We start from the raw sequence: 20,801 nt of genomic DNA on the forward strand, positions 1-20,801 counted from the left end.
CCCCCTCACGTCCGAACCCCAATGGCTCACTAAACCTCACTCCCTCTTCCCCACGGGAAGGCAACGAAGCAGCTCATGCCCTGGGGACAGTGACGGTGATGACAGTGACTGGCACTGTTCAGATGCCCGTTGGATGTCACCTCGCTTAGCCCTCACGACAGCCCTGCTACGACATTCACGTTTCCATTCTGCAGACGGGGAAGCTGGTCCAGAGTACGTGCCTGGCAGGGTCACGTGGTGACTAAGTGGCGGAGACGGGACCCAAACCCAGGCTCTGGAACACATGCTCCTCTCAAACCCCACCGCTCGGGGGCCGGAAGATCATCCCCCTCCCACTCAGCAGAGAGCAGGCAGGAAGGAAACCCCAAAGCCCAGACCCCAGGCCCTGGACTTCCAAGGCCAGTGCCCGCCACCTGGATCTTGATGACCGCTGGCAGCCAGGTCCTCAGAAAGCGGGAGCGCTCAGCGAACTTCTGCCGAACCAGGAAGCCGCGCATGCGGGCCTGGAGCTGGATGACTAAGCCGACGTTGGCCTTCCAGAGCTGTTGGCGGTCACGGGCAGCCGTGACCTTGGTGATGGCGGACTGTGGAGGCAGGAGAGAGCCTGTGGTACCCTGGCAGGCGGAGCCTCAGCTACAGGGAAGGCCCTCCCCGGCCCCTCCTGCACAGGGGCTCTGCCGACCTGGATCTCCTCCCGAGTCAGGTGGGACGTGTTCAGGCGGCAGCCGGTGGGCGGCTCCCAAGTTCCCCGGAAGGTCTGCAGGTGCAAGTAGTAGGCGGAGCCATCCTTCATGTCGTGTTGGACCCAGAGAGCCGCGTCCCCTGAGCAGAAGCCAGGTAAGGACGAGAGGCTCCGAGGAGGCGGCGGGCGGCTGGGACAGGCGGAGGGAGGGGCTGGGGCCATTACCTGGGCGCCGCTTCTTTGCCATGGCTCCTTCCAGGACTCGCTGGTAGCTGTCGGCGCAGTTGGGAACCACCCCTCGGAGGGCCACGGAGGGGTTCCTTAACACCCGCTCTGTCTGGGCCGCCTTGCCCTCCTTGATGGCCTGGTTGATGGCGGCCACACCGAGAGCCACTGACAGGGGCATCAGGAGGCAGGGGTTGGTCCTTACCCCTCCCCCAAGTCCCTCCCAAGCGCCCTGTCCTGCCTACGGGGGTGGGATTCACAGGACACAAAAGGCCCATCTAAAGGAGGGGACAGGGAACCTCCCAGCATGGATGCAGACATAGATGAAAACAGAGCATGCAGCTGTGCCTGGAGGAAAAGGTAGCAGTCAAGGAAGGCTTCCTGGAGGGAGGCAGCATGGGGCTGGCTGGGGCGGGGTAAGAAGACAGCTCCAATCTCTCTCGTACAGAAGCTCAAGGGCAGGATACGGGCAGAGAAGCTCAGGACAGTTTCTTAGGGAGAGAATAAAGTCCGAGAAGTGCAGCACCTGCCTTCCGTCACGCAGACAGACAGACAGACAGACAGAGGGACTCCAGACAGTACAGACCGACACCACCAGCACGCGCTCTGCAACGCAAGTGTCTCTGTGTACTGACCCCCGCCGCCCACGCCTGAACACCCCCCAGCCAGAGCGGGCGGTATGGGACGGACCTTCAGCCACCATCCAATTTCACACGCTCAGGCTTCGGGGTCAAGTACCCACTGGAAGGCATGGACGGAGGCACGGGTGGGCTGTGGGCTCTCAACCCTGAGACTTGCCAGCCCGGCTGCTGGAAGCCCACCCTCTAGTCCAAGCAGCAAGGCCCTGCTGTGGTTCTGGTCCATCTCCCTGGGTGGGGAGCCACACCTCTTTCCCTCCCCCAGCCCCCACCCCACCCCAGCCACCAGACTCCTGCAGGGCCCCCAGGCCCACGTACTCTGCTGTGCGGCGTTCGTGTCCTGGTTGGCTCGAACCACCTCCCGGCGGATCTCTTCCAGCCACAGCACCGCTCCGGGGTCCCCCGTTGCCTGGGATGTCAAGAGATGTGGGAGAGACGAGAGCCGGGCCAGGCAGGCCCCAAGCTCAGCTGTGCGAGGACCCGCGTGCAGGCATGGCCTTGTCACCTGCTCCGGTGGGCTGCTGCCAGGCTCAGAAGGCTCGGTCCGGGCCTGTTCTCAGCTTGGCCGCAGCACCCCCAGAGCCTCCGCCCTCCGGGCAGCTCACCTCCCTGCCCTTGTGCCTCAGCCACGTCCCAGGAGAGCCCGGACCAAAGTCTCCCTGCACCTGCCCTGCTCCTGCGCCCCTGTGCCTCATCGCGCACCTTCTCGGGCCGATCCTGACCCTGGCCTCCCCTCTGTCCTTCCCATCCCTGCTCCGAACCTTCTACGCCACCAGGCGTGGCAGGCTACGTGTGACCACAGGCTGAGAGAGTCTGTGCAGGCCACAGGGTCAGGCTGGTTCCCCGCTGCCCCACCCCCCTTCACCCAGCCCCAACCCCAGACTCCGCTCCCTGCCAACCCTCCTCACAGACAGGAGGAACTTTCTTTTTTTTTTTTTTTTAAATTTTTTAATGTGTTTATTTTTGAGAGAGAGACGGAGCGTGAGCGGGGGAGGGGCGGGGTGGGGTGGGGTGGACACAGAATCCGAAGCAGGCTCCAGGTTCTGAGCTGTCAGCACAGAGCCCGATGCGGGGCTCGAACCCACGAACTGTGGGATCATGACCTGAGGCGAAGTCGGATGCTTAACCGACTGAGCCACCCAGACGCCCCACGGGACAAACTTTCTAAACAAAACGTGACGGGCCGCTGTGCTCCAGGCAGCGCTCTAAAGCACTTTCTTTGGAACCGGCTTTTGCAAAGCCCACAAACGATGCTCAGCCCAGGAAGAACCCAGGCAGCTTTACCAGCACGCCATGTCACCGAACCCCTGACCGCGAGACACGTCGACTGTCATGTCGTGTCTGCAGGTGAGGAAACAGCAGGACGTGGGCAGGGTCAGCCCACCAGGATGCACACTGAGGCGTCTGGCCCAGCAGGTCTAGCCCTCAACCCCCCGCGCCACCGTGGGCTCAGGGCGCTACAGGCTTAGGACCCCACCACGCTCTCCGATCGTGTGATTTCCCCCATTCCAGAAGGCACGTAGAACCAGCGCGTGCAGTACGTTACGGACGCGTTGGCAGAGCTCAGAGACACGGGATTTGCTGGAGGTCACAACGTCGCCGAGTGTCAGAGCAGGAAGTGCGGCCCCGTTCTCTGGCCCCCAGGCCTGGGCTCTACCCACGCACAAGCCCCCACCACCCTCTGCATGCTGGCATCCGGAGCTCGGTCCAGCGCCCTGGCCGGGGGCCACCTCCCCCCACGGCCCCTCCTGCCCTCCACCCCCAGAGCGGACTCTCATCAGACTGGGCTGGCCCCAGGTGCATCCTGGGACAGCCCTGCCCACGGCGGACGCTCTTTCTGCTCCAGCGACCGACGCAGACCTCACCTGGGCCTTCCGCCTTTTGGCCGCCACAAGGAGGAAATGGTACCGAGGGGCCACAGGCAGGTGGACGTCGTCCAGGCCAGCCGAGGGGAGCAGGAGGGCCGACAGGGTCTTCTCGGGGCTGCCCTGGTCCAGAGCCTCGTTGATGAGGCTGACCGCCAGCACCTCTGGGCAAGACACACGTCGGTGGGCAGAGGGACCGGGTAAGGGATGGGCTGCCTCCGCCCGCCCTGGACTCCACTCACGATCGGTTTCTTCCTGCACCTGAGCGTTGACCTGGTTCACGGTGGCCTGCAGGTCATTCCAGCTCAAGACGCCGTCTGGCGCACGCCCCCGCCGCAGCGCCACCAGCGCATCAAAGTAACTGGCAGCAGAGGGAGAGAGGGCGGGCAGCGGGGGCCCCGCCAGCGGGAAGTCAGGGGGCTCGCCGCGCTCTCCTCCTTCTCTTCTCCCTTGTCCACTGTTCTTCCGAGGCCCCTGTGCTGGCTCCCCACCCGGCCCGAGCCCTGCGTGCCCCAGCCTCCCACCGCTCGGTCTCCGGACTCGTTCCCCGACCCCACGGCTCGGGACGCCGAAACCTTAAGGTCTCCCCAACCCGCCACCCGTGCGTGAACGCCAGCGGCCTCCTCGCTCATTCCACGGATGCCGGATGTGATCCCACGCCTGCCGCTCACGCCTGAGCTCTGCACCTCCGTTTGGCCTGTGTGCCCCAGTCCTTCCCACTCCTGTCAACACACACTCCAATCTCTAAGGGAGGAAATCTTGGAGCCACAGGTGACCACGCTCTCCCCCTCACAGCCACATCCACACGCAACCAGGTCCCGTCAGGTCCACTTGGGGAACGGACCCAGGACCAGACTCCCCTCCGCCACCATCCACGTCTGCTGCCCTCGGCCATGACTTCCTCGCGCCTGGCCTGGAGGCTGCCTGCCCGTCCTGATCAACCCTGGAGCCATCCCCAGTGCAGCAGCCACAGAGAGCCTGGCAAAAGGTCACATCACCCCCTCCTCACCGAAACCCTCCTGTGGCTCCCTTCCCAAGCTATGGCGTGGCCCCCACTGCTTCACAGCCACCACTCTGCCCTCTCTGCCTGGCCACGCCGGCTTCCTGGCACTCCCTGCACACACCAAGCAATGTCCTGCTCTGCGCCTGTGCCCCACGCAGCTCCCCGCAACCACAGATGCCCCGAGGTCCCTCTCAACGCCCCCTTACGGACGGGGCCTTCCCTAACCCCCCGCCTGTCCCCAGCCTTTACCCCCTCGGCCCCTTCTGGTTCTGCCATGGCTCTTCCTCCCTGCCAGTCATCCGGCACGTTGGCTTTGCCTGTCCCCTCTACGAGCACGTGGGTTGGATGAGAGCCGGAACTTGGCTTTGTTCACTGCCATTTCCCACCACCCAGGATAGTATCTGGCACGGGGCGGGACTCAAACCTCTACGAAAGCACAAGGAATGGAGGAAGGGGGGATGCTTGAGCCCCACTCCCAGGACGAGTCACGGGCCAGGGGCTGCGAACAGCCCCAGAGAGGGGCCTGGGCCCAGGAGCAGGGAACCGCGCAGAAGGCTGGGTCCCTAGCAGAGGGTGGAGTCCTGGCTCCGCCCCCTCCCACTCACACCTGCTAAACCTTCTCACCGCTGAGCGTTCTCTCCTTGCACCTCGGCCAGGCCCGTGGCGGGGTTCACCAGACTGCTCCAGAAGCCGCCGACATCCCTGGCCTCCAGGGCCTGGTCAATCAGGACCACGGCCGACAGCATCTCCACGGCCACAAAGAGCTCCTCGTGGCCGAGCTCCTACAACAGGGGAGCACCGATTCCGTGGGGCGGGTCAAGGGCTTGGGGCCACTGCTATCCTGCCCCCAAGGCCCTCCCACATCCCAGTCTCTATCCCAAGCCCCAACTCATTCGCTAATTCACTGTGCCCAACACTGAGTGTGCTCACCGTGTGCTCAGGGGGTAAATGCCCCCCACACACTCACTCTGTTCTCGTAACAAACCAGCGAGGGAGGTACCATTAATGTCCCCACTTTGCAGATGAGCACACCGCACAAGTTGAAGCTAGCCGCCTGGTTCCAGAGCCCACGCTCAACCAGAGACTCCTTTCTGATTCCTGGCACACGCCAGGGAGGGCGCAAGGCCCCGGGAGACAGAGAGGGGGACACAGGGCCCCTGCACACGGCACCACACGGCACCACACGCCCCACTTCCCGGCCCAGCTTTCTCCTCCCTTCCAAACACCTGCGCGTACTGTTCCCTCCTTCTAGAGCACCTCCCTGTCCCGTACAGAAGGAGTACCGCAGATAAGGGTCACAGCAGCGGAGCTCACATACCGGGCCCACTTCTAAGCGCGCGCGGTGACGCGTGTAGCCCTCACAACAATCCTGTAGGGAATTATGTTCTTGTTCCCGTTTCACACATGAACCGAGGGGCAGACAAGGAACTAACGCCCAAGGTCGCACAGTGAGGACACAGCAGAGCCAGAAGCTGACTCCCGCTCTGCCGTCCGTGGCCCGGGTCACCGTGCGTCACCTCCTAGGGCTCGTCTTCTCCGCCTCGTACTGCAGTCACCGGTATGGAGACCGTGCCCTTCCTGAAGGCCATGACTGGGGTCATGCTCTAAACTTCCCTCTGTGGGTATGATTGTCCACGGGGCTCCTCTCTTCCAGGAAGCCTTCCCGGACTTCCCCCAGCTCTGCTCCCTCCATTTCCTCGTCTGAAGTCCTCTGCCACTGACACCATCCGTTTCTCCCTCCCTGTGACTATCTGGACCCTCAGGTGTGTTCCACCTCCTGCAGGGACTGGGACTTCCCTGCAGGGGGGCTCTGTCACCTCCACATCTCGGGAGCCGTCTGGACAGGGGTGAGGGGGCACACAGAGAGGTGACGGGCACAGACTTCCACGCAGCCGGCTTAGCATGCCCTCTCAGCACTGCCGGCCACGGCCGTCAGGGACCGTATCCACCTCTGCGCCTCAGTTCCCTCACCTCTACATGGAAATCTTCCTCACCCGCCAGGGTTCTAGCAAGGATCAATGACCGCGTAGAGCAGCGTCCGCTCAAGAGTGCTAGCTACTATGAGAGCTCAGGATCCCTCCGAGGGTGCTCTGCACAGACCACCCCGGGCCCCCCCCCCCACTGCTTAGGACGTGGGGGCAGGACCCTCATTTCTGGGGCTCACCCCTCCCTGCTGCTGCTGGAGCACTGCCAGCTCCTGCTGGTACACAGCCGGGGCGCGGGGGCACACTGGAGGCAGCCGGGCTTCTGGGCACATCAGCTCCGCCACCGTGTCAGCCGCCACTCCCCTCCGGATGGCTCCGTTGATCCTGCACACGGCCTGGAGCACTGCAGGGGAGGAGGGAGAGGGCTGTACGGGCCGGGCGTCCAGGGCCCGTCCTAGTCTCCTGGCTAACTGGCTTCTGCTGGGGTATCCGAGGGGGAAACGCCTCTTCAAAACCGTTCTGCCTTCTGCTAGGTCCAGAATGAGCTTCTAAGTGTTTGTGAGGGAGGGGTGCTGAGTCACTTTGCGGGGCACTGAAAGAAGCAGTGCGTCAGGCCCAGAGATGGAGCAGCTTGGCCGGTGGCAGAGCGGCCGCCTTGGCGGGGGGAGGTGCAGGGGCGGTGGACGCAGGACTGGCAGGAGGCTACGGGGCACGGCTAAGAAGAGGTCAGTCAAGGGCTCTAGGGGCCACATCTCGCCGACAGCACAGAGGGGTAAGTGGAGCCGCTTGGGCCACAAGGGGCAGGAGCGAGCTTGGAGGGGCCACGGGGCCCCAGGGGGGTTTCCGATTTCAAACCCCGGGGCTTGGGAAGTGCCGAGCAGATGCGGGCCCTGGTGTCAGGATGCATCCCCTGGGGAGAAGTAAGGGTCCAAAGACACCGGCCACTCCATGCCAGCGCTGCCTCCCGCCCCCAGAGCTCTGGCAGCCGGGGAAGGAGGGGTCCTGGTGGGAGACGGGGGACGGAAGGGGCAGAGGCGGCGCTGACGGATGCCACCACCCGCTTTCCCCGGGTGAAAGTGCACAAGGAAAGCAGCCCGGACGACCGAAGGGCTGGCAGCGGGAGAGCGAGGGAAGGACAGGCTGTCCGGCCGGGCGGAATGGGCGTGTGACAAGAGGAGGGGGCACCGGAGGCCTCATCTGCCTCACGGAGCATATGGGACCGAAGTCCAGGCCGAGTCAGGGAAGAGGCCAGGAAGCCCCGAAGACACGCGACACAGAGGTGAGCGTCTCACACCCGTACGCGACTTCTAACGGCAGGTCAGGACGGAGTTACACGGCTGAAACGGGGCTGGTGGCCACAGGCTGTGGCACCCCCCCCCCCCCCCAACTCTGCTTCACTTCACTCCTGCCACACGCTGACCTCCCGGGAGGGACACAATCACCAGGCCACACTCCTCTAATAAAAAATTGTGTTTGTATATGATGTTTTGTTTTTCAGTTGGCTTCACGCCCAGCGTGGGGCCCAGTGGGGGGCTTGAACTCACGACCCCAAGATCAAGACCTGAGCTGAGATCAGGAGCTGGACACTTAACCGACTGAGTCACCTAGGTGTCCCTGTAGATAATGTTTTTAAGGGAAAGTGAGCTGATCATGAGTTTCTCACTACAGTCGAGAGGCAAGGACTCAAGCAGGTTGAAACCGTCCAGATACAGGGCAAGTGCCCTGAAGAAAACTGTCTGCCCCAGGAGCCGGCCTGATGTGACTGTCGTTACCCCTAAGGCCTTAAGGAACCCGTCTGTAGTGTGCACGCAGGCAGCCTGGGCCCGGGCACACCAGGGAGGGGAGAGGTCCCGCTGGAAACGTGGGCAGCAGTTTGCATCGCCCTACACACTCCTACACAGAAGCCAGGCGAGGGTTAGATGCCGCAGTGATGGGCCCGGGGCCAGGCCTCGGCCTGGAAGTGACTTACTGGCTTGCTCCTGATAACCCTTCACGTTGGCTGCAGCCACACCAGCTTGGACCTCCTCCTTTTCCAGAAGATCCACCAGGCCCAACTCCTGGGGAGGGGAAGAGGTGACGTAGGAGAGAGCTCTCACGGGAGCTGCCCTCACGGGCTCCCAGGCCCACCCACCCCCACCTCCCTGCCTCTAAGTCTGGCTCTTTCTTACGCAGCAGGCACTGAACTAACAACACAGGCAGCATGAAGAGAGTGTCATGGAGAAAGCCAATGGCAACGAGGACGAGATCTCTTGTCGCTGAGGTCCCCATTCAGCCATGGGGGAGCACGTCACTGCTCGCCGGCTGCCCCCGGGGACCCCTTGGTCAGTCTGGGCCATTAGGCTTTGGGGTGATGTAACCATTTACACACATAGTCAGCACTTACTGAATACAAGGAGGGGACGGAGGGGATGCCTAAGGAAGAGGCGGTCCCCATCCCACAGCAGACAGACAGAGCAGGGAGCAGGTAATCAGCTGACCTGTGCCTTCTGTTCTCTGTCTGAGCTCAGCTGTTCCAGGTACCAGTCAGCAAAGTCTCTCCTCACTCCGCGCAGGGCCAGGGCAGGGTCATGAAGGGCCTCGAGCAAGGCCCCAGGGCTCTGTCTCTCCAGGGCATCATCAACAACTTCTAGAGCCCCATGGACTGCAAAGACCAAGACCCCCCAATGAACGATGTGCAGAAGCCCAGCCGGTACCACCCCAGACCTGCCCTGTTCTTCCTGCCCAGCATGACCCCCCGCCCTAAACCTTGATCTTGGCAGCCTCCCCTCCTCCCCATCCCAGACCGGGAGGACATCCTGACCCCAACAGGCAGCTGCCCACTCCATCCTGGGTCTCCAAACAGCCCCTCCTGCCCTCGTGTCCGCCCCACCCCGTCCATTCCTCGCAGCTCCTTCTCCCAGGACCCCGGGCCAGCTGCCCTTCTAGCAGCAAGAGCTGCAAGGCCTATCCTTTGCCTCTGCCCTGTCCATGGATCTCCATTCAAACAGAAACCCCCCGGACAGGGTCACTTCTCTGGACAGCGAGAGCCGAAAAGCAGCACACACCCTGCTGTTTGACTTTGGTCTTTCCCTGAGACCAGGGTTGGCCCAAGTGAGGCTACAGGGCCTCTGGCCTGAGAGCTATCCCTGAACCTCCCGGCTTGCCCTGGGAGCACCCCGAAGCCCTCCTGGCCCAGGTCTCTTACCGTTGACGTGGTTGATGTGCCCCTGGATTTCAGCCTGAGTCAGGTAGCAGTCATATATGTCCCAGCTTTCTCCACCATCCTGCAAAGACCATGCCGAAAGGGAGACCCGGGAAACAAGCTCAGTCCTCTCCTGCTCCCCCCTCCCTGTCTCTAATTCTTCCCTCCCCTGGGCGCCTTCCCAGGCCAAAGGTCAGTCTGGTCAGGAGGAATCTGGGGCTGCCTGGAGGGCTCAGGTCATGATCTCACAGTTCATGAGTTCGAGCCCCATGTCGGGCTCTGTGCTGACAGCTCAGAGCCTGGAGCCTGCTTCGGATTCGGTGTCTCCCTCTCTCTCTGTCCCTCCCCTGCTTGCACTCTGTCTCTCAAAAATATATAAACATTAAAAAAAAAAAGAAGAAGAAGGAATCTGGAGAACCCCTGGGTTCACGCCCTCGGCATGGACACGGTTAAGTCAAATCTCCTGTCCAGTCTCGGCCAGTTCTACGTCCCCACCTCAGCCCGGCCAGAAGATCGAGTCCCCAGAACCCGTCTCCCGCCTTCTCTCCTGAATCCTCATCCCTGGGTGCCTCCTCTGCTTCTCTACAACAACCAACAAGCGTTTCTCTCAGCAACTCTGGGCCGTGGAGACAGGATGTGCCGGAGTCCTGTCCGCCGGAGGCCTTCTGGGCCACCCCACTCTCCACGCCTGCACAGCAAAGGCTCCTCCTTACTCGGGTCTGGGCGCTGGCAGTCTTCTCTGCCTTGGCCTGGGCCAGCAGCTCCTGGTAGATGGCTGCCAGAGGCTCTCGAAGATTCTCCAGCAGAGCGCTGGGATTCCGCAAGGCAGCCAGGGTGTCCTCGACCACCCCTCGCTCCACCGCCTCATTGATGGCGAGGACCGCCGCGTGGACTGGGAGGGGCGTGGAGACAAGGTCAGAGGCCGGAACAAACCCCAGACCGCCGCAGCGCGACCAGCCACAGGCCACCCTGACACCATTCCCTTTTTCCATCCAGAGGGCCAGGCAAACCAGGTCACCTCACAGATGACAGGTCACCAGAATGCATTGGAGGCTTGGAGTCTGCCCTTTCACACGGAGCCCACCCCCCAGCAGGGCAGAGCCACACCCCTACCTGCGGCTTCATCCACTGACAGCTCATTGGCCAGAATGCCCCCGATCTTGCTGAAGGCCGGCAGCTGGAGGCCGTATTTGGCCAGTTCAGAGGCCATGTTGCTAAGTTCCTCGGCTGCAATGACACCACAGGTGCCTTTCCTCAGGGCCAGAGCCCCCAAGACCCTGCCCGCACGAGCGGCTGGGGAAGGAGCTGGGCTCACCTGAGAATTTCACTTTCCCGTAGAGATCGTGTATCTGAGGGGCCAGTCCCAGCCGGAAGAGGAAGAGACTGGAAAAGAATGGAAGGCGTTGGGGCCTATTTGTTTTGACACGGTCTGCAGGAGATGCCACAGGGACCTGGACAGGGAGCCCACCACACCTGCTCCCAAGTCCCCCCAGTCCACGGGGAGCGATGTTACTGGAAGTCAGGCCGAGGCAAGCGCTACAGAAGGTAAGTACGATGCTCGAGAGGCCAGGGGGCATCGGGACTTCACAGAGAAGGGCACACTGCGGTTACCAGGTGGACACAGAGGGTAAGGCAAGCAGAGACCCGCAGAGCCGGGCGGGCCTGAAAGGACGTGGGAAATGAAGTCCGGACGAGACGACGCGGCAGACGCGGGAACTGGTCGGCCACTTTAAGCTCTAGCCAGCTGGATGCTGATGGCCGGTTCTGAGAAGAACCAAACAGCCTGAACGTTCCCGCTAGGTGAGCCGCATGGGACGCTCTTGAGGGCTCGTTTTGATTGCTTTGGGCCCCAGGCACAAACGGAAGACCCTTCCCTCCTGCCCTTTTCCTTCACCCCTGCAGGTCACACACAAACGTGCGCATAAATCTACGCACGACGGCAAAACTCTGAAGTCTCACGCTCCTGAGAAGTGCCTGCCTTCCTTCCTGCTGCCATGTTTCCCGTATCCACCCGGAGGACGGAAGTCTGGGGCCTCTCACCTGAGGGCATGGATGCAGTAGACCACCCGGGGCATGTTCTTCTTGTCGTAGATGTCTGTGGTCTCCGGGAAGAAGGTCTGGAGGGGAAAGCAGCTGGTTACTGCCGCTGGAAACGTGAAGCAGCACCAGCTACGGAGAGAGGGGCTGAGGAATGGGTCTTCCTCTCTGACCCGGGGAGATACTCCTTTGTTGCCTGGGGCTTCGAAGTCAGCCTCCCCAACCTCTGACAGCCAGCACTGTGGCCACACACACCAAGTGTTAAAGAAAGTGAGCCGAGGCCCAGGCGCAGACGCACATCGCCAGATTCACGGGACACAGGCAAGACTGTTGCGGTTAGAGGATGCAGGCCGTGTCCTCCAGGAGAAAGAGGCCCCCTATGCATCCCGTAGACACAGCGAGCCTGTGCCCCTGTGGACTCTCGCCAGGCAGGCGGCATGCTGGGGGGCCGGCCGTGCTCCTTCGGAAGGCCCAAAGAGGCACACGCTGTCCAGGACCACCGAGGGCACAGGGCGTTCATCCCTGTCTCTGGGCCACAGGCCTCTGATCAGTGGGGTCCCCTCGAAGAACCGAGTCCTCCCTCCAAGACACGGCGTCCCATTCCGCCTGGCGACTCCCATGAGGTCGAAGCTCAAAACCTCTTGGTTACTTCAGATTCACAGGAAGGACCCAATCTAGAGACTTGACAGCGTTCCAGCCTCACTGAGGACAGCTGGCCCCTATTACTCCTGCCTCCCACCAAAGTCCCCTTACTGCTGCTTCCTTGTTGCACAGTTGCCTGTAGGAAGAACCCTGCAGAGTCCTATCATGCCTTAACTGGTACAGTTCCTTAGGATTCATAAAGGCAACTCACGCACATCATCCGGTCCTCCTGACAGCCTCACGGGGTACACAGGGCAGGGATCACCATCCCCATTTTACAGTCAAGTAACACGCTGAGATCCAAAGGGCAAGGGGACGTGCCATGTACGGCCAACAGGGGACCCGGGCCCGGGCCTCCAAGTCCACCACCAAGGGATATGGCCCGTAGCAAGCCCACATCACGCCACGAAATTCTGGTGGAAGGCTGGCTAAATATGCATCCACTGCGTTGCACGGGGGCCTCGCTCACTAATGGGGACAGTGCAGCTTAGGTCAGGGGGCCTTCACCTCCCTCCACTTCCCTCACCCACAGGAAGTAGAGGCAGAGACCAAGCAACGTGGTTCAAAGACAGACACCTGCAGGCAATTTAAACCCTCAGGTTACGTTAGCTAAGGAGACACATTTTGACGAGGGCTGAAGGATCCGGGGAGACAAAGTGTGCGTGGTGGGGGTGGGGGGCCGGTGGAGAGTAAAGATGCTCCCCAGTCTCGAGGCCCAGCGTTACCGAAGGCAGGCCGATGTGGGCTATGGCCGACAGCCAGAAGTTGATGTTGTCTGTGTGGCGGAAATGCAAGCCAGTTGCCTGAAAGGGAAGGAAAGAGAAGAGAATCTATTTCTACAGTTCTCAGAGCTCCCCATGGGCACAGCCCAGACCGCGGCTTGGAGATCTGAAGGGCGGGGTGGGGGGTGGGGAGCCAGCGGACCCTGCCCTGCAGATTTCCCATACTCCGTCCCCTGACCCTCCAGGAGAGAGTCACAGACGGAAGTCACCAGGAATGGATGACCCAGCAGGACATTTGGGAAGGACGGCAGATGGGAGATCGACAACCTAGTAAGGCTTCCTAGTAAAGGGGAGTCCAGAGGTGAGGCGGGAAGGAGACAGGGCTGTGCCGGCCAGAGCGTGGCGAAGGGGCAGCGCGTCCAGGAAGTAGCTTCACGGCGGCAAAGCCCCCAGGCCTCTGAGCGTAGACTTGGGTAGACCCGTTTGCTCAGAAGCCTCATAGCAGGGGCAGCCCAGGGCCCACCTAGCAAGAGTCCCTTGTTGCTAAGGAGAAGGGCAAGCTAAGAGGAAGCAGGTAGAAGGGAGAGGCCTCCCGCCCCACCTGGTACCGCAGCTGCTCCGCATCATAGATCTTCTTCAAGGGGACCACGGCGGGTGCAAAACAGTGGCCCAGCTTGGCCAGCAGCACCCCGTTCCGGAGGCTCTCCTCCAGCTCCACGGGGGAAGGAAGCTCCTCCTTCAGGCAGGCCTCCATCCAGCTGAAAGCACCAGAGCCGGACTGTGCCTGCCACCCACCCTGGCCCAGCTCCCGCCCCTCCCCCAGCTCCCCTCTCTGCCCACTGTCTGGGTGCTCCCACCTCACCCCAAGCCGCCCCAGACACTGGGATGGCCAGTCCTCAGCCCCCTCCACCCCTGAAACTCCTCCCGGTCAGATCCTGAACCCGCGCATCCCCGGTGTGGTTCAAACGGGCCAGAACCTCCCACTCGGTCCGGTCACGCAGGCCTGCTGGCCACACCGAACCTGCTCGCATCTGTCATTCTGCATGTTTTCTGGGAACCCAGGTACTGAAGGGTTCTGTCCGCCCCAGTGACCTACACAGCTCATAGCCCAGCTTGGAGGACGATGAGGGTAGTGGGGAACCCCCAGGCTTGGTGGGAGGGGAGCAGCACACAGGGCCAGGAAGGCCACAGCCCTCCGAGTCAGAAGTCCTGCTTTCCACACCATCCCCCACTTCGCCTTCGGAGCCTCACTCGTACAACTTGCAAAATGAAGAGAACGCGACCTGTACTGTCTCTGCCTCGGCAGCAAGTGAGCTAACGAGAGCGAACGTGCTGGGGACAGAAACGTAAAGCATCATTATCACTGATGGTCGCGCGACGGGCACAAGGGAGAGCGTAAGCGTTCTTCAGATGGGCTTTCCAGGCTTCTCCCTGTACGACGTCTACAGGAAAGTGTCTGTTTCCAGAGCGAGCCAGTCACACTGCGCTGCACTCCGTGCCTTCCCTGCCACAGACGCCTGCTTTCCTGTCCACTCATGCTATCTGTTTTCCTGGAGAAGATTAAAAATACGCTATTGATCAAAAGGACAGAATGAAGCATTTTCTGCCGCCTTAGAGCCCACATCCATTTACAGGAAACACAGGTACAGAGGAACAAGCTGGCTGAAGCAAGGAAGAAAACAGACAAATCCGGGAGGGGAGATGAGCTACGGGGCACATGAGCCGGTTTCTTCACCAAGTCCGTGACGTAAAGAACTGAAAAGGGGAGGTGGGTCATCCTGGATTAAAGAAGATGTAAGAGACACCAACGTCGGATACAATATGTGAGCGTTTTCAGATCCTTATTTGAATAAGCCAGCTGAAAAATAGGCTATTTTTTTCAGACCATCAGGAAAATTTGAAAATGGCCTGGGTATGGACCTTCCCAGGATCGATGGATGACTTATTTGGCTATTATAATGGCATCGTGGTTAGTATGTAAGCAGATGTCCACACACTTTAGAGATAGGCAAGGACGTGTGTAGGGGGATAAGAGGACGGGGTGTTGTCTTTGTCCGCAGTGTGACCGTCTCCGTGGAAAATCGGAAAGAAGGCGACACAAAGCCTCCGGGACCCAGTAAGGAGCGCAGCAAAGCTGCGGGACGCGGGCTTAATACGCCGAAGTCAACCACTGTCCCATATACTGCAGCGAACAGTGGGATTTGAAAAACACACACGGTTCCCATTCGCACCCCCAAAATGAAATACTTAGGTCTAAGTCTAACAAAATACGTACAAGATCTCTGAGGAAAACTACGAAACCCTGATGAACAAAATCAACGGAAAACCAAACTACGTGGAAGACGCCCCACGCCCTGCACTGTAAGGACGCCAGCTCTTCCCAGCTGGATCCACAGGCTCGGAGCCATCCCGAACGAACTGCCAGAAAGTTACGCTGCGGATAGCAAGACCCTGATCCTAAAGCCTGTATGCGGAGCCTGAAGGACCAGGAGAGCCAACACGACATTGCAGCAGAAGAACAGAGTTGGAAGACTGACGAGACCCAACTTAGCCACAGGAATCAAGGCAGTGTGAAAGAACAGACAGACCAACGGGACAGGATGCAGAGCCCAGAAACAGACCCACATAAACACAGCCAGCCGATCTTTGACAGAGGAGCAAAGGCGATCCGATGGAGCAGAGATCATCTCCTCAACAAATGGCACTGGAACAGCGGGACGTCCACACGCAAAAGAAATCCATCCAGAGGCTGACTTCACACCCTTCACAAAAATCAACTCAAAAGGGATCATCAGCTTAAATGTAAAATGCAGAACTATAAAACCCCTCGAAGATAACACGGGGGAAACCTAGGTGACCTTGGGTGTGGCGATAACTTTTTTTTTTTTAAGTAATCTTCGTACCCGACGTGGGGCTCAAACTCACGACCCCGAGATCAAAGGTCGCATGCTCCACCGACTGAGCCAGCCAGGCACCCCTGGCAATGACTTCTTAAATATAATGCCAAAGGCACAGTCGTTGAAAAAAAAAATTGGCCAGCTGGACTTAATTAAAATGAAAAACTTCTGCTCCAGAAAAGACAATGTCAAGAGAATAAGACGAGACACACTCTGGGAGAAAATATTTGCAAAACACACATCTGATAAAAGACCAGTGTCCGAAATACACAAAGAACGGGACGCCTGGCTGGCTCAGTCAGTAGAACATGGGGCTCTTGATCTCAGGGTTGTGAGTTTGAGCCCTGTGTTGGATGTGGAGCTTATTAAGAATGAATGAATGAATGAATGAAAGGAAGGAAGGAAGGAAGGACTCTTAAAACTCAACAATAAAAGAACAGCTGATTAAAATATGGGCCACAGATACCCATTAACGAACACCTCACCAAAGACACACAGATGGGAAAAAAGCACAGGAGAGTTGCCCCACACCGTATGTCATCCGGGAAAAAATGAAATAGAAGCAATGAGACACCACTGCACCTGTTGGAATGACCACAGTCTGCACACCGTCTACACCCGGTGCCGCAAGGAGGTGCAGCACCAGGAGCCCTCGCTCACTGCTGCTGGGAAAGCAAAATGGTGCAGCCGCCTTGGAACACGGCTTGGTGCTTTCTTACAAACCCAGAATTTTCCTACCATGCAACCCAGCTCCCTCACCCTGGGTAATTGCCCACAGGAGTTGAAACATATGACCACAGAACAACCTGCATGCAGGGGTGCCTAGGTGGCTCAGTTGGTTGAGCATCCAACTCTCAATCTTGGCTCAGGTCATGATCCCAGGGGTCCTGGGGTCAAACCCTGCGTTGGGCTCCGTGCTGAGCATGGAGCCTGCTTAAGATTCTCTATCTTCCTCTGCCCCTCCCCTGCTTGTGCTCTCTATAGAGGGATGGATGGATGGATGGATGGATAGATAGATAAAAACCCTGCAGGCAGATGTTTATAGCAGCTTTGATGGTAAATGGCATAGCTTGGAACCAACCAAGAATTCCTTCAGTAGGTGATCCCTCTCTGCCTTTCCCCTGATCACGCTTTCTCTGTGTCTCTCTTGCTCTCAAAAATAAACTTAAAGGGGCGCCTGGGTGGCTCAGTCGGTTAAGCGTCTGACTTCAGCTCAGGTCATGATCTCACGGTCCGTGAGTTCGAGCCCCACGTCGGGCTCTGTGCTGACAGCTCAGAGCCTGGAGCCTGCTTCGGATTCTGTGTCTCCCTCTTTCTCTGCCCCTCCCCTGCTCGTGCTCTGTCTCTCTCTGTGTCAAAAATAAATAAAAACATTAAAAAAAAAAAAAAGGAATGAGCAGTCAAGCCCTGAAAAGACACGGAGGAATCTCAAACGCACATCACTAAGTGAAAGAAGCTAGTCTGCAAAGGCCATGTACCTTATGGTTCCAACTATGGAGAAACGATGGAGACCGTAAAAAAGATAAGTGGTTGCCAGGGGGCGGGATGCGGGGACACAGAGGCAAAGCACAGAGGATGTTTAGGGCAGTGAACTTACTCCAACACACCACACTGACGGATAACGTCATTCTACGTTTGTGACGCACTTCACAGGGTGTGCGATACCAAGAGTGAACTCCGAGGTAAGCTGCGGGCTTTGGGGGATCATGTGTCAAGGTGAGTTCATCACGTGCAACAAACGTACCACTCTTGGAGATGCCGATAGTGGAGGAGGCTGTGTATGTGTGGGAGCAGGGGGCATATGGGAAATCTCTATCCCCCTCTTAACTTTGAGCCTGAAACTGCTCTAGCAAGATAAAGTCTTAAAACAAGAAGAAAAAAAAAAAAAAGATGGGGTGCCTGGGGGGCTCGTCCATGAAGCATCTGACTCTTGATCTTGGCTCAGGTCATGATCTCACGGGTTTGTGAAGTCAATCCCTGTGTCGGGCTGCGAACTGTCAGTGAGTAGCCTGCTTGAGATCCTCTCTCTCTGTTCCTCCCCCGCTAACCTGCTCTCTCTCTAAATAAAAAAATAAACTTAAAAAAAAAAGAGAGAGAGAGAGAGAGAGAGGTGCTATGTCAACTCTCCCTCTCCCACAGAATGGACTCCTTTTGCATTGGCTAGGGGGCAGGTGCCTGGGGCGGGCAGGGAGGGGATGGGGCTCCAGAAGGAGGCAGCCCCTCCGCTTACCGCTTGGCTTCCTCCAGCCGGCACAGGTACTGATAGGCCACGTTCTGCCGCCTCTGCTCGTCCATTTCCTCGGCTGTGAGGCGTTCATCTGAGGAGTCAGGGGGATAAGGTCAAGGCGGGGAGTATAGGACAAAGGGCCATAGCACTGAAGCTGCTTCTTAACAGACTTTCTTAGGCAACTCTGCCCAGTGACCTGGAGAACCTCACACGTCGGTGCCCCTCTTCCCGACAGCCCTGGCTCCCGTCTCCAGCCCCCTCCCCGTAAAGCCGCTCTGGTCAGCACCTGCAACAGGGGGCTCCCCTGTGTCAGAGGTGTTCCCTCCTGTTCCTCTCCAGCCGGCTCCTGACCCCTCCTTCCCCTCCATTTCAAGGCCTTCCCTCGAGGTCTCCCCACACGGATGTCCAGACCCCTCCGTGGCTGGGAACTTAGCTCCTTATTCTATCCCTAATAGCCTCTGAGTTCTCTAAGACCTGGGCCCGTGTCATCCTCCCCAAGGCCCCTCCCAGAGACTTAGGCTAACAGGACCAACGGGGCTCACCATCCCACAGCCACTCATTCACGCCCTACCTTCTGCACGTCAGGCCCTGGGCTAGCAGACCCTCACTCTCAAGAAACAGATTCTCAGGGTGCCTGGGTGGCTCAGTAGGTTAAGAGTCCCACTCTTGATTTCGGCTCAGGTCATGATCTCACTGTTTGTGAGATCGAGGCCCTCCAGGCTGATAGTGAGGAGCCTGCTTGGGATTCTCTCTCTTCCTCTCTCCTACCCCTCCCCTGCTCATATACATGCATGCTCACATGCTCTCTCTCTCTCTCTCTCTCTCTCAAAATAAATAAATAAACTGAAAAAAAAAAACCACAAAGAAACAGGGGCACCTGGATGGCTCAGTCGGTTAAGTGTCCAACTTCGACTCAGCTCATGATCTCATGCTTCATGAGTTCAAGCCCCACATCAGGCTCTGTGCTGACAGCTGGGAGCCTGGAGCCTGCTTCGGATTCTGTGTGTCCCTCTCTCTCTGCCCCTCCTCTGCTCTCTCTCTCTCTCTCTCAAAAAATAAACATTAAAAAAAAATTTTTAAGAACAAACAGGCAGAAAGGGGCAGAGGGGGAGGTAGTTCAACAAAGGGAATCATGTGGAAAAGGGCAATCACTTAGGATTAAGTGGAAAGAGAGAGAGTCTTAAAAGATCACAAAGCTATCTCTACTCTCCTTTTTGCTTTAAGTCACTTGAGGAGGAGAATAATCTCCAAGCTCAATAAAATGTAGACAATACTCTGACCCCAAACTTGAGAACTGGGGTCCCTTAAGTGAGAGAGCACACGTATTGTGCCCTCCCACAGCCCCCCTCCTCCTGTCCCCCACCTCTGGAGTCTCCTTAGGGAAGACAATACAAAACCAGACGCGGTGAGACAAAGTTGCACGCACACACACACAAGAAATAAACACAGAGGGCCTGAAAAGAGACAGAGCTGGATCAGTCTGTCTTTGACTCAACACTTCATGCCAATCCTACTCTTTACCTCATTTCCTTATCGTGCATATCCTGCAACTTGATTTGGAGGAGGGACAGGGCTTATTGGAATCGACAGTTGAGCAAGTTAAAACACACACACGCACGCACGCACAAAACCTCCACGTTCAGATCCGAAAGGCCCAGCCAATCATAGGAAATCCATCGGTTCCCTCCAGGGAGTGTACAAGGAACAAGTGTTGGCTGCTAAGCACGGAAAATCAACCAGTAAGCGAATGACATCACCTCAGAGCCCCGAGCTGAGGGCTGTGTGAGATGGGCGGGGTTTTGTACACTCATGGGTCTTAAAAACAGTCTTCCTGCCCTTCCAAGGTCTGAAACTAGCTTCCCTTCAACAGAACGGAGAACGGGGACTTTGTTTTTTAAACGCTAACGGCAAGGAAGGGGAAGAGGCGGAAGAAGGAGATTTCGCCTTTCATTCGGAAGGTCAAACAGAAACCTTTCTGCCACCAAACCTCCTGACCCCGGTCTCTTTCTCAAGCAGTGTTATTTGCAAGCGCGGCCCACGGACTACCTGCCTGATTACGTGGGGTGCGGGAAGCAGCGCAGCGGGCTTGCTACAAACGCAGGGAAGGGCCCCAGTCCAGACCTGCTGGAGCTGAAGCTCTGGGAGAGGGCTGCGGAATGCGGATTCGAAACAAGCCTCCTGGGTAATTCTGACCCTAACCTTTGAGAGGCCTGATCTCAAAGCGGCATCAAAAGCCGAGGTCTCTGGGCGTCCCGCCCCCCCTTCCCCGCGTAGCGCTGGGCGTGCAAGCCTGCCATCCGTAACTGCTGCCTTTCTACGCGGCCACCCAGGCCACCTACACCCGCTCAGCCCCAGGGCCCCGGAACGTGGGGATGCGGCAGAAAGGTCGGTAAGCTTGGAAGCGCGGCGGGGTCCGGCGTTTCGCCGCTCCCGGTGCCACTGCGGCCCGCCGGAGACGCGACTGGGGGCTCCCTCCCCGCGCAGCGCAGGCCCGCCGCCCTCCTCGGTCCCCCTCCGCACTCACACGGCGCCGGGCCCGCGCCCGCTCTCCGCCGCTCCATGTTCCTCCTCTTTCCAGGTTTGAATCTCCCGCCGCCCGGCCACCGCCCTCACCGACGCCGCGGCCGGAGCGCACTTCCGGCCAGGCCGCGGGGGGCGCTGGGATTTGTAGTTCCAGGCCGCGCGCGCGCAGGCGCAGGAGCGCCGCCAGGTGCGGAGGCGGAGGCCGCCGCGGGTGGGGGCAGGGCGGGGGGAGCT

At 59.0% G+C, this 20,801-nt stretch overlaps 2 protein-coding genes across 2 annotated transcripts in view; one reads left to right on the forward strand and one right to left on the reverse strand.

Annotated features, from left to right (window-relative positions):
* The window catches only part of IQGAP3 (IQ motif containing GTPase activating protein 3), a 35,006-nt gene extending 14,265 nt beyond the window's left edge, over positions 1-20,741 (reverse strand). Inside the window, exons 1-19 of the mRNA XM_019431537.2 lie at positions 20,569-20,741; positions 18,048-18,135; positions 13,522-13,678; positions 12,924-13,001; positions 11,560-11,636; positions 10,835-10,902; positions 10,633-10,746; positions 10,233-10,411; positions 9,523-9,601; positions 8,816-8,979; positions 8,308-8,395; positions 6,578-6,741; positions 5,038-5,195; positions 3,653-3,771; positions 3,411-3,574; positions 1,864-1,954; positions 908-1,075; positions 683-822; positions 414-584 (exon numbers count right to left, since the gene is read on the reverse strand). Of these exons, the coding sequence (XP_019287082.2) occupies positions 414-584; positions 683-822; positions 908-1,075; positions 1,864-1,954; positions 3,411-3,574; positions 3,653-3,771; positions 5,038-5,195; positions 6,578-6,741; positions 8,308-8,395; positions 8,816-8,979; positions 9,523-9,601; positions 10,233-10,411; positions 10,633-10,746; positions 10,835-10,902; positions 11,560-11,636; positions 12,924-13,001; positions 13,522-13,678; positions 18,048-18,135; positions 20,569-20,605 (2,304 nt within the window). The 5' untranslated portion in view covers positions 20,606-20,741. The remainder of the gene's footprint in view (positions 1-413; positions 585-682; positions 823-907; positions 1,076-1,863; positions 1,955-3,410; positions 3,575-3,652; positions 3,772-5,037; positions 5,196-6,577; positions 6,742-8,307; positions 8,396-8,815; positions 8,980-9,522; positions 9,602-10,232; positions 10,412-10,632; positions 10,747-10,834; positions 10,903-11,559; positions 11,637-12,923; positions 13,002-13,521; positions 13,679-18,047; positions 18,136-20,568) is intronic.
* Positions 7,639-20,801, forward strand: part of HAPLN2 (hyaluronan and proteoglycan link protein 2) — a 53,977-nt gene continuing 40,814 nt past the window's right edge. Inside the window, exon 1 of the mRNA XM_053908816.1 lies at positions 7,639-7,649. The gene's annotated coding sequence lies outside the window, so the exon portion shown is untranslated. The remainder of the gene's footprint in view (positions 7,650-20,801) is intronic.

This window comes from Panthera pardus, unplaced genomic scaffold (genome assembly GCF_024362965.1).
Source record: "Panthera pardus isolate Hobbes unplaced genomic scaffold, ASM2436296v1 HiC_scaffold_21, whole genome shotgun sequence".
NCBI classification, from domain to species: Eukaryota; Metazoa; Chordata; class Mammalia; order Carnivora; family Felidae; genus Panthera; species Panthera pardus.